The following is a 12,886-nucleotide window of genomic DNA, read 5'->3' as shown; positions in this document are numbered from 1 at the left end:
ACAGAATTATTTAAAAAAAAATAAACTCATGAAACAGACCTGGACAAAAATGATGGTACCCCTAACTTAATATTTTGTTGCGCAACCTTTTGAGGCAATCACTGCAATCAAACGCTTCCTGTAACTGTCAATGAGACTTCTGCACCTCTCAGCAGGTATTTTGGCCCACTCCTCATGAGCAAACTGCTCCAGTTGTGTCCGGTTTGAAGGGTGCCTTTTCCAGACTGCATGTTTCAGCTCCTTCCAAAGATGCTCAATAGGATTGAGGTCAGGGCTCATAGAAGGCCACTTTACAATAGTCCAATTTTTTCCTCTTAGCCATTCTTGGGTGTTTTTAGCGGTGTGTTTTGGGTCATTGTCCTGTTGCAAGACCCATGACCTGCGACTGAGACCAAGCTTTCTGACACTGGCTAGTACATTTCTCTCTAGAATTCCTTGATAGTCTTGAGATTTCATTGTACCCTGCACAGATTCAAGACACCCTGTGCCAGACGCAGCAAAGCAGCCCCAGAACATAACAGAGCCTCCTCCATGTTTCACAGTAGGGACAGTGTTCTTTTCTTGATATGCTTCATTTTTTCGTCTGTGAACATACAGCTGATGTGCCTTGGCAAAAACTTCGATTTTTGTCTCATCTGTCCACAGGACATTCTCCCAGAAGCTTTGTGGCTTGTCAACATGTAGTTTGGCATATTCCAGTCTTGCTTTTTTATGATTCGTTTTCAACAATGGTGTCCTCCTTGGTCGTCTCCCATGTAGTCCACTTTGGCTCAAACAACGACGGATGGTGCGATCTGACACTGATGTTCCTTGAGCATGAAGTTCACCTTGAATCTCTTTAGAAGTCTTTCTAGGCTTTTTGTACCATTCGGATTATCCGTCTCTTAGATTTGTCATCAATTTTCCTCCTGCGCCACGTCCAGGAGGTTGGCTACAGTCCCATGGATCTTAAACTTCTGAATAATATGTGCAACTGTAGTCACAGGAACATCTAGTTGCTTGGAGATGGTCTTATAGCCTTTACCTTTAACATGCTTGTCTATAATTTTCTTTCTGATCTCTTGAGACAACTCTTTCCTTTGCTTCCTCTGGTCCATGTCGAGTGTGGTACACACCATATCACCAAACAACACAGTGATTACCTGGAGCCATATATATAGGCCCAATGGCTGATTACAAGGTTGTAGACACCTGTGATGCTAATTAGTGGACACACCTTGAATTAACATGTCCCTTTGGTCACATTATTTTCAGTGTTTTCTAGGGGTACCATCATTTTTGTCCATGCCTGTTTCGTGAGTTTATTTTTTTAAATAATTCTGTTGAAGCATGGTTGAAAAACAATGTCTGACTTTCATTGGTTAACATTTATAGAATTTTTATTTATTATTACTTTTGTCAGATAACAGTTATTTCTGTGACCATTGTGACTTTTTCTTTCATTGACCAAAGGGTACCAACAATTTTGTCCACGTCTGTATGTTTTTACATTAAGTGCCCTCTAGTGGCGTAAAAATAATAAGTGTCATGTCGTCAGGAAATTATGTATGACGTCATTACCAATCAAAATGCGTGTTTTCTTTCTCCACACTTAAACCTACCTGTTACAAAAACCCTGCAGAATCATACAGAATCACAAAAGTGTATTTACTTTTTGTGAAAGTCTGTGCTCTGGTTTCGATGCTCACATGATCACGTCTCATCGTACAATGCAAATGCACTACAGACAAAATTACACAAGGCACGCATTACAAAGCAGATAAAATAGTACAAAACAGTGTAGGGGAAGCACAATTATACACTTTGATAGGTCGTATTTCAGGGACCTATATAGATGTATTGGCTGGAGGACATAAATTGTTGATTGGCACCAACATAAAGATTGTTTTGAGAACATAGTCTAAGAACAGCAAACGTGATGCTGTTATCATATAAACTATACTGATCTGGTTTTATTACAGTCCTGTCTATTTCTTTTTTGTATGCAAACTCCTTTCAGTTCCATTTTCATTTGTTCATGTGTCATCTACTATGACACATTTAACTACATATAATAGTAGCTTGCTAATTTTTGCTCAAGAGCTCTAAAATATTATGAATTATTCTGTGTTTCTATAATGATTTAGAGTAAGGCAAAAACTAGTGAAAATTAGGTCCTGGAAAAATTGCTATTGTCCTGCAGATTTCAGGTCCAGCCCCAATCAAACACGACTGAACAAAGAAGGTTTCCAGGGTTACTTGATGATTACAAGCAGGTGTGTTGGAGCAGGGTAAGAACTTAAGTCTGCAGAATGGTACCTCTTCTATACACACACACAGTTCCCTTTCTCTGGGTCCCCAGGGAGAGCGAGGAGTTGAGTGGGCCAGTTCCGCACCAGACTCGCGCACTCTTCTTGGGCTAATATGTAGCCTACTCGCCTCACTTCTGCGGGGATGCAGGTAAGAGTTGCACACACTCAGACCCCGCTTCGGACTGGCCACGAGACGCCCGAGCCGGGTCCCTGCACTCCCCCTCGCTGCCTCATTGCCTGCACGCCGGTGGTTCCGCTCGAGCCGCTAGTTCGGTCTCTGGATGCCTGGTTGAATCTTCCCAGGCTATCCCGGTGGCTCCTGTGAACCCTTCAACTCGGCTATATGATTCAGTTCGCCCGGCGTCCCCCCAAGTTCAGTGGGATCCGCTATACGTCAGTGAACGATGCGGGTGCCCCTGTCTTGCGTGCAGAGATTGCTGTCCTTCTAGTGAAGGCACGATAAAGCCGTTCCTCCAGCCGATGTGAGTCGGGCTTACAGCCCATACTTCATAGTGCCCAAGAAAGGCGGTGGGTTACGACCGATCTTGGATTTGCGAGTCCTGAATCGAGCACTCCCGTTCAGGATGTTGACACAGAAACGCCTATTCAGTGCGTCCGTCCCCAGGATTGGTTGCAGCGATCGACCTGAAGGACACAGACTTTCATGTGTCGATTCTTCTGTGCCACAGGCCATTCCTGAGGTTCGCGTTCGAAGGTCGAGCATATCAGTACAAGTCCTACCCTTCGGGCTCTCCCTGATGTCACGTGTCTTCATGCAAGTCGCGGAGGCTGCCCTTGCTCAACTGAGAGAGTAAGGCGTTCGCATTCTCAACCAACTGGATGACTGGCTCATTCTAAATCAGTCCCGGGTTCAGTTGTGCGAACACAGGGATCTGGTGCTACAGCACCTCAGCCAGTTGGGGTTTCGGGTCAACCAGGAGAAGTCAAACTCGGGTCAAACTCTGTCCAACGCAGAGGATCTCTTTTCTTGGGATAGAGCTGGATTCGATCGATCAGATGGCACGCCTCACAGAGGAGCGTGCCAATTCGGTGTTGAACTGCTTGAATATGTTCAAGAGCAGGACGGCGGTCCTACTGAAATATTTTCAGAGGCTCCTGGGGCATATGTCAGCCGCGGCTGCAGTGACACCGCTGGGACTACTCCATATGAGACCGCTTCAACATTGGCTACACGATCGAGTCCCGAGGTGGGCGTGGCAAAGTGGCACTCACCGGGTTCATATAACACCGGCCTGCTGCCAAACCTTCACCCCGTGGTCAGACCTCTCGTTCCTTCGGGCCGGAGCGCCCCTGGAGCAGGTCTCCAGGTATGCTGTGGTTTCACGGATGCCTCTACCACCTGCTGGGGGGCCACGTACAACGAGCATGCAGTGTCAGGGGTTTGGACGGGCCCTCAACTGCAATGGCACATCAACTGCCTAAAGTTGCTGGCAGTACATCTCGCCCTAGGCAGTCTCAAGAACTGCCTTCAAGGCCAGCATGTACTAGCCCGCACAGACAACATACTGACCGTTGCATACATCAACCAACAAGGTGATCTACGCTCCCGTCGTATGTCGCAACTAGCCCACCACCTCCTCCTCCTATGGAGTCGGAAGTTCTGAGGTTGCTTCATGCCATTCACATTCCAGGTGTGTGCAACCAGGCAGCCGATGAGCTGTCGCGAGCTGCACTACCCGGAGAATGGAGACTCCATCCCCAGGCGGTTCAGCTGATTTGGGAATGTTTCCGAGCCACTCAGGTAGACCTGTTTGCCTCTCCAGAGACTTCCCATTGCCCACTGGCACACAGCTGGCTTAAATCCTCCACGGCTCCCAACAGTACCCTCTTGGGACCTGCCTGTAGTGCTGACAGCATTGCAGTAGGCAAAGATTCAAACGGAGCCAGCAGTTGGGCTAAAGTTCTTTTATCTATGAAGACGTTGCTCTTGCTCGCATTGGCCTCCATCAAGAGGGTAGGGGACCTGCATGCTTTTTCGGTCGAAGATTCGTGCCTACAGTTTGGGTTCGCGGATTCCCAGGTAACACTTCAGAGACCAGGTGGTGAACCTTCAAGCGCTGCCCCTGGAGGAGGCAGACCCAGCCCTGATGTTGCTCGTCCCGTCCGAGCACTAATATGCTACGTTGACCAGACACAAAGCTTCAGGACCTCAGTCCAGCTCTCGTTTGTCACGGAGGCCGGCAGAAGGGCAGTGCCGTCTCCAAGCAGAGGATGGCTCACTGGATAGTGGACGCCTTTACCCTGGCCTACCAAGCACAGGGTATGCCCTGCCCCCCCTCAGGTTGCGGGCACACTCAGCAAGTGTTGCATCGTCCTGGGGGGTGGCTCGTGGCACCTCGCTGACAGATTTGTAGAGCTGCGGGCTGGGCGACCCCCAACACGATCGCTAGATTCTATAGCCTACGTGTGGAACCGGTATTCTCCTGTGTTCTCACCTCAAACGGGTAGAAGCACTGAGAGGCCCGGTTTCAGGTCGGCTTGTTAACCGCTCCAGAGCGTCCATACAGTAGACCCTGTCGAGTTCCTCCATTCCCCTCGGCAGCCTCCTACGGGAAGGCTGGACTTCCGCACGTCCCTGTTCACTAGAACGTGGGACATTTCCCAGTGTTCCAGTCTTACGAATGGGTAGTGTTTACAAAAGTAGCTGGCTTCTTGTGGTCGAGCCCCGGCCTACGCCGATAGACTGAGGGGGCTTGTGGGCTCCCACAGGACACTGGAAGAGGCAGCGTCCATGGCGTTTTGGTAAGGATCCCAATTCGTCAGTCATCCGACGTGACTCGGAGTGACCGACTGAAAGGGAACGTCTCGGTTACGTATGTAACCCTTGTTCCCTGAAGAAGGGAACGGAGACGTCACGTCCCGTCGCCACGGTGCTGCACCTCTGCTGAAGGGGCCGGGTCACTAGCTCGGCTCCTCAGCGAAAACCTGAATATGCGCTGCACCCGCTGCTTAATTATACCCGCGCTGCAATCAGCGGAAGCTGGATGCGATTAGCGCATGCCAATCTTCAATTGGCTCGTTTAGATACACTCGAAGTAGATTGGTCTCTCGAAGCGAGATCCCAATTCGTCGGTCATCCGACGTGACGTCTCCGTTCCCTTCTTCAGGGAACGAGGGTTACATACGTAACCGAGACGTTCTGCAGTGCATAGTATGCAAATTTTCTGCAAACTCCATTTGATGTTTCATCTTCAGATGCATGAGTAAACTGGAGACGGGGGGGAATAGTAATTTTAAATCTAACATACATAATCAATAAATTACAATGTCATGTGTCAAGTTCACACAGACTGCAGTAGTTTAAGTCTTTGATTCTTTTAATTGTGATGATTTTGTCTCACATTTAACAAAAACCTACCAATTCACTTTTTCAACAAATTAGAATATGGTGACATGCCAATCAGCTAATCAACTCAAAACACCAGCAAAGGTTTCCTGAGCTTAAAAATGGTCTCTCAGTTTGATTCACTAGGCTACACAACCGTGGGGAAGACTACTGATCTGACAGTTGTCCAGAAGATATTTATTGACACCCTTCACAAGGAGGGTAAGCCACAAACATTCATTGCCAAAGAAGCTGGCTGTTCAGAGTGCTGTATTCCCAGCATGTGGAAGGAAAAGGTGTGGGGAAAAAAATATGTAAAACCAATCAAGAGAATCACAGCATTATGAGAATTGTCAAAAAAAATTGAGTGAACTTCACAAGGAATGGACTGAGTCTGGGGTCAAGGCATCAAGAGCCGCCACACACAGACATGTCAAGGAATTTGGCTACAGTTGTCGTATTCCTCTTGTTAAGCCACTCCTGAACCACAAGCAATGTCAGAGGCATCTTACCTAGGCTACGGAGAATAAGAACTGAACTGTTGCCCAGTGGTCCAAAATCCTCTTTTTCAGATGAGAGTAAGTTTTGTGTTTCATTTGGAAACCAAGGTCTTAGAGTCTGGAGGAAGGGTGGAGAAGCTCGTAGCCCAAGTCCAGTCTTAAGTTTCCACTGTCTATGATGATTTGGGGTGTAATGTCATCTGCTGGTCCATTGTGGGGGTTTTTTGAAAACCAACATCACTGCACCCATTTGCCAAGAAATTTGAGCACTTCATGCTTCCTTCTGCTGACTTGCTTTTTGAAGATGCTGAATATAATTTTCCAGTAGGATTTGGCTCCTGCCCACACCAAAAGCAAACTGGCCAGCAAGCTGAAGGCCACTGTCAAAAAACAAACTGATCACTTCCATGCCATGCTGAATTGAGGTAGTAATTAAAGCAAAAGGGGCCCCTACCAAGTATTGAGTAGATGTAAATGAACATGCTTTCCAGAAGGCCAACAATTCATAATGGTTTATTGGTCTTAAGAAGTATGCTAATTTGTTGATGTTTTTGTTAAATGTGAGCCAAAATCATCACAATGAAAAGAACCAAAGACTTAAACTACTTCAGTCAGTGGGCACTGAATTTAATTAATAAACAAGTTTCACAATTTGCATTGAATTACTGAAATAAATGAACTTTTCCACAGTGTTCTAATTTATGGAGATGCTTGTACTGTGTATCTAAAAACAGTATCATTGGTAGTACATACATTTTACTTCAATATACAGCACGTTTCTGATCAAGTCAGGTGTCATCACACTTTATACAGTATTAATTGTATCAAAAATATAAAAAATAATAATCCTAATATTGCAGTAATATAATATAGAAATTAAAACAATCTTCCAATTATGCAAACAACCTTCAATTCTGCTAAAAAAGGAACAGAGTGTATTATGTGGACAAATTTAAAACTATTTGTAGGGCAGAACCTATTTACATTAGCTCCACCCACCAATGCCTGGCTGTGATAAACAGCACGAAAAAAACCCCACATGCACAAAAAGGCATTGTGACAAAAACCTACATAAAAGCACGCCTGTTTTATTAAACACTGTATTAATTAGGTGAGCATGATTTCACCAAGTAGCCTACAAGTTGTCCCTAATGTAATTGTTCAGTTAAAGACAGCTCAGTTTCAGCAGATTCAGTTCTGTCAAATATGTCAATTTGATTAATTATGAAATTATGAGTTTAATTGGACAAGATTATGTATTATTTACTTCTATGAGCCTTATTAACAAGCCTTTGTAAACATTTGTTTGTAAGGTAACAGACATTTGTTTTTAAGGTAACAGACTCGACAGCTCTGCTGAATAAAAGTTTGCATTTGTCATGTGATAATTAAGCATACTACTCTAAAACATTTGTTACTTATTGTATACTGTTTCACACAATATTCCTTAAAAATTACCAGGCAGCATACACTGTATACTGGGCAGTAAGCAAGTACGCCATTTCAAACACAGCCCATGTATTTTCAAATAAGCCTTAATGACTTGATTGGCTGGATCAGGTCTGTTTAATTAGGGTTGCATCTAGGGCTATGGCCCTCAAGGACTTAAGACACCCCTGGCCTAAATCAAGACAATTATGAGGTACCATCATATGGATTAATTATTCAGCTTGCACAACATAAGCAGTGCAGCCAAAGAAACAAAGAACTAAATTTCAGGTACACTAAGGAAGTAGAAAAAATCTCCAAACTGAAATGGACACTGTGATTTCTGTTAAACTTACTTTAAAATGAACATAAATTGGCTATGAAACAAACTGTGATTATAGTATTTCCTTATTGTGACCTAAAACATTACAATATGTAGGGTAGTTCTTGGTTTTGTCCATCATGGCCCATTGACACTGGTTAATTGATACAGCTGCAACACGTGAAACTCATTAGGCTTTAAAAAGCCAGTGATTTGGCAAGTAATGGAAATTTGTATTTGAGTATGTAATTTTCCACTTTAATCAAATGTCATTTTCCACCTTATTCCACTCTGTTCAAAAGTGGAGATTAGACTGCCTCTAAGTCTATTTTGGATGCACTTTTTATATTTCAGATTGTTTTTTTCCTATAATATTTGAAAATTCCTTTTATTGTACCAGAGCATTACCCTGCGTTTCCCTTATCTTGGAGTCTCATCTTAAAAAGCATAAGACTATATTTAATGTTTGCCCACAATAATTTCAAACATTTCTAACAACATACAGTATAGTGCATAATGTAATGCACCAGAGTAAAAAGAAGAATACCAAAAATACATTGGTATTATTGATGAACAAGTGGTCTTTTAAACAATAAGAGTAACACTTTTCCCAGAATACATTATAAAGGGTTATTAAAGGGCATAACACATTATAATTATTCATAATGTGCAATGTAATACAATATATCTTGTTGTAGGTAATTATAACCAAATTTAAAATGTATAGAGTAAATTGTATAGAGCAGAGTGAATTGATGTAGTGTTGTAATATATTAACTATATTAACTGTAAGAGATTGTACAATGCATAAGGTGCATTACAAGGCTTAATTAATGCATTATAACTACTTTTACAAGTGTTTTTTTTTTCAAACAGATCATGACACCAAATATTTATATTCATAAAATATTATACAGCATTATTACCTATATTATAAGTTTTATAACTAAAAGTATTGCTGAACTTGATTTTATAATATGGATAATTGGATAATGGATTATTTTTGTAGTCCAAGGCTTTCAAACTATTCCTAGACTCTCCCCAGTACTGCACATTTTTGATTTCTCTCTCTTTAAACCCACATAAATTAGTCATCAGCTGATCAATATATATATATATATATATATATATATATATATATATATATATATATATATATATATATATATATATATATATATATATATGTGTGTGTGTGTGTGTGTGTGTGTGTGTGTGTAAAATCCAATATGATTGATAGGGCACAGAATCTCCTTCTAAAATCTGTATTTGTTTATCAATCACTGTTATTCATCAATGATTTTCAAACCTGTCCTAGTGTGCCCCCACCCTTGTACATTTTGGATGTCTCCTCTATCAGACACCAATACAGATTTAAAAAGCACTTAAAAGTATGCAAATACAAATGATTTTAAAGCTATGCCATTCAGTAACATTCTAGAGAATTTGGCAAGGCCCATTTTCTGCAGCATGACAATGCATTTGTGCACAATTTTATATATAACAATGTTAATATAAAATTGCTTTTCTCGGTCTGATGTAGACTTAACCATGGGCCAAACCTGATCGCTGTTGAGTTTAGGATAAACGCAACATCAAAGTCTGACTGTCACAGTTCACAGGTTTGCTTCCTCTTTCTCTCTCCCTCCTGTGTGTGTCTTTACCCTGCTGAGTCTTGACTACTTTCAACTCATTTTGCTCATTTCCCACCTGGTCCTTGACTGTTTATACTCAATGCTGTGTCTGCGCTACCAGTGTAAAATTACACCTGCACTTGTGCTGAATTCTGTTTGCTGCTGATCTCTGCTAATTTAATAAATTGTTTACATATTCAGTTAAATACTTTTTTAAACAATGTTTTCTGTGACAATGCCCTCACATCTTCTAAATCTTCTAAATGGCAACAAATTGCAGAATCCCTGTAGAACATTGTGTGGTAAAGCATTAAAGGTGCACTATGCAGGATTTTCTGTTCTTGTTCAATTATAGTATTCAAACTTGACCAGAATGCTCTTCAATGCCTCTGACATGGTATCAGCTTCAAGAACACGTGCAGCATCTTGTAAAAAATTGTAGCATAGAAATGCACAAACACTACCAGACAATAGTAGATCATAAGTAATAGTTTAAAGAAATTTGTAGTATATATTTGTACTATACTGTACTATACTATACTTCATTTGTTTTTTTGGGGGGTTTTTTTTTGGAAAAGCCCTTCATAGAGCACCTTTAAAATTAGGAGATAGGAATATTTATATCTGTTATTTACAGTAGGAGTGTGTTCACATAAAATACGTTACAATGTATATTTGTATATTTGTTTTGTTTTGTTTTGTATGACATGCTGTATGGCAGTTGAATAATCTGCTTGATCATCTTTCCTCACTCTCCTCAACCAAAGAGTTTGATGAAGCAGGGGTGGCAATATGGTTTGTTGTCCTGCTCTTTGAAGCAGCCTTTACTAAGGGGTTTCAGGCAGAAGTGGCACACCAGATGTTGTGGATGAAACTTGGCACCCATCGCGGTAACACAGCGCCCCAGGATTGGCTGCTGGCATGCCTGACACACACTTCCCCTGGACTGATGGTAGTGAGCTTCACACAAAGGTTGCCCCTCATGTTCAAAGAAACTCCCGTTCACAAATGGGCTATAGCATTCCTGCAGAAAAATACAAGACAGTTACAACCATCCAAACCAAGAGAGATCAAGAACTTATATATTATTAGGGGTGACACGATATACAGATAACATGGTTCAGTGTTTAATACAATTTCATACAACAGGGAAAAAAACAAAAATATACTATGGTTGGTTTCTTTTCATTTATTTTGAAAAGTCAGTACAAATTAAAATGTTATCACCTAGATGTAAAACTATATATATATATATATATATATATATATATATATATATATATATATATATATATATATATATATATATATATATATATATATTGTCATATATAATCTGTAGCACATATACATACAAGCAATAAATTATTGAAATATATCTGATTCAGTTAGCAAATAAACAAGTGGGTAAAAAAAACATAGATAGTATAGCTGTCACATAGACTCTTTTTTTTTGTTTTCTTGTCCCATGTGCTCTGTGCGCCCTAATTCCAGTTAATTGTCTTATTGTATTCAGCTGTGTCTCGTTAATTTAGTAATTTACTTTGTGTATTTAAGTCCAGTTTGTTTCAGTTCAGTTTGTCCGATCATCGTTGTTTTTATGTGTGGTTATGTTCTGCCCGCCTGCCCGTCTGCCCGCCTGCCTGCCCGGTGTGGCATTGTTGCAGGCAAGTCTGTACTGTGACGGATTCGGAACAAATACATGAATCATGCCACCTCTAATTATTAAATGTATTAGGGGTGCTAACCTACAGTGGTCTGATGGTTTAGTTTGTTTACTATTATCATGTTATAGAATCAGTTAAAAATCACGATTCAATGATGATGCACTGCATCTTCAATTTTCTATTTTACTTTCAATTTTACACCTTTAACCAACCTCCTGACTATACATTGACTTCATTTAACCAACTAAACTTATGGCTTTGGTTTTGTAATCTGCATTCACATTAGATTTTCCAAGTGATGATGTGTTCCCAAATGAGGTAATAAACTTTGGCTTGTAAAAAAACACAGTAATTATTTATAATTGTAATTATAACACAGTCATATTCATTGTACCTCAGAAATGAATACAGAAACTACTTACTCTACAAACAAAGCATTGTGGATGCCACAGAGCACTTAGAGCTGAGATGTAATTCTCCATGATGGGCTGGGAACAACCTTGACAACGAGAGGCAAAGAGAGCCAGAAAACACTTTTGGCAGTACTGCTTCCCATCACGGTCATGAAAACCTGAGGAGAAGAAGCATACGGTTATCTTTGAGACCTTCACGCATTTGGCACTTAGACCCTTGTTAAAAGGTCTCTTTATAGTTTCTGTACCACTCTACTTACTCAAGAAAATGTATGACAAATTGCTTGTACTAATTTATCACTTTAATTATCTGCTAAATGTAAGTTTGTGTTTGTACACACAGCTTCACTGTTAAGCAAGATATATAATGTCTTATATAATGTAACATTATCCTAAAACTGTCCTATATAATGACGCATTAGAAAATCCAAGAATATCAGTTAACTCAGACAACACATTAAACCATTAAAATAATTATAACCTAAAATGTTATAAGCTAAATGTCTATTCACACAGTCATCCAGTTTATGCAAAAAAAATGTCTATAAGATATTTAGATAGTAATTGTTTCTAATGTAGATATTTGTAAAATAAATAAATAAATAAATAAATCTCAGTGAATCTCATCGATTCAGATGTAGTTCTGCGATCCTACTAACACACTGCTCAAAAGGCCAGTTGTGGCCAACTTATTTAAGCTGCTTCATTTACATTTTTATGCATGTAATTGCAGGCTTATGTAATATGTAGATAGTTAATTTGGAAAAAAAAAGATAAATGTAAAAAGAAAAAAAACTGACTGACATGTATTATTCTCCAAATATGGCATGATCTGAACATGTTTGTCAAAAAGCTGATACACAGAAGCCAAGAAGTGTCCTTATTGTTTGTAAACAGAAGCCGATCTATTTTAGCACATTGTATTCCAGTCAGGTTACAAGATTGCTGGTCACTTTGAAAGCTGAGAGGAGTTTTGTCAAATTTGACGAAAGTGATCAAGGATGGATAATTTTAAACAAACTTAATGAACACAATATATCTTCTCCAGAGCTTAAAAGGAATATAAAAGATGTAACTTTTCCAAAACAGCACATTACTGTGGTGAGGGAAAAGCTCTGTGTATTGTGTGTAATCACAACAGTATTTGTCAGGGATCTATATTGTCAGCTGAGAAGTTTACAAAGATCAAACAAGTGTTTTTGTTTAAATGAAGCTTGTGGTATAAAAACTAAATTTTATTTTTAAAAACATATTTATAATGACCTTGAAATTAAATCTTGCAAGT

General features: G+C 40.4%; 1 protein-coding gene across 6 annotated transcripts in view; it reads right to left on the bottom strand.

Moving 5' to 3' along the window:
• Positions 1-6,740: 6,740 nt before the first annotated feature.
• Positions 6,741-12,886, bottom strand: part of LOC122355829 (transforming growth factor beta-1-induced transcript 1 protein-like) — a 48,062-nt gene continuing 41,916 nt past the window's right edge. For all 6 annotated transcript variants that reach the window (XM_043254387.1, XM_043254389.1, XM_043254390.1 and 3 more), the window contains 2 exons: positions 11,611-11,759; positions 6,741-10,545 (listed from right to left, as the gene is read on the bottom strand). In XM_043254387.1, coding sequence (XP_043110322.1) covers positions 10,279-10,545; positions 11,611-11,759 — 416 coding nt within the window. In that variant the 3' untranslated portion in view covers positions 6,741-10,278. The remainder of the gene's footprint in view (positions 10,546-11,610; positions 11,760-12,886) is intronic.

Source organism: Puntigrus tetrazona, chromosome 12 (assembly GCF_018831695.1).
Source record: "Puntigrus tetrazona isolate hp1 chromosome 12, ASM1883169v1, whole genome shotgun sequence".
Classification (NCBI taxonomy): domain Eukaryota; kingdom Metazoa; phylum Chordata; class Actinopteri; order Cypriniformes; family Cyprinidae; genus Puntigrus; species Puntigrus tetrazona.
The sequence above is the reverse complement of the archived record's forward strand: the minus strand, read 5'-3'. Positions and strand labels throughout refer to the sequence as shown.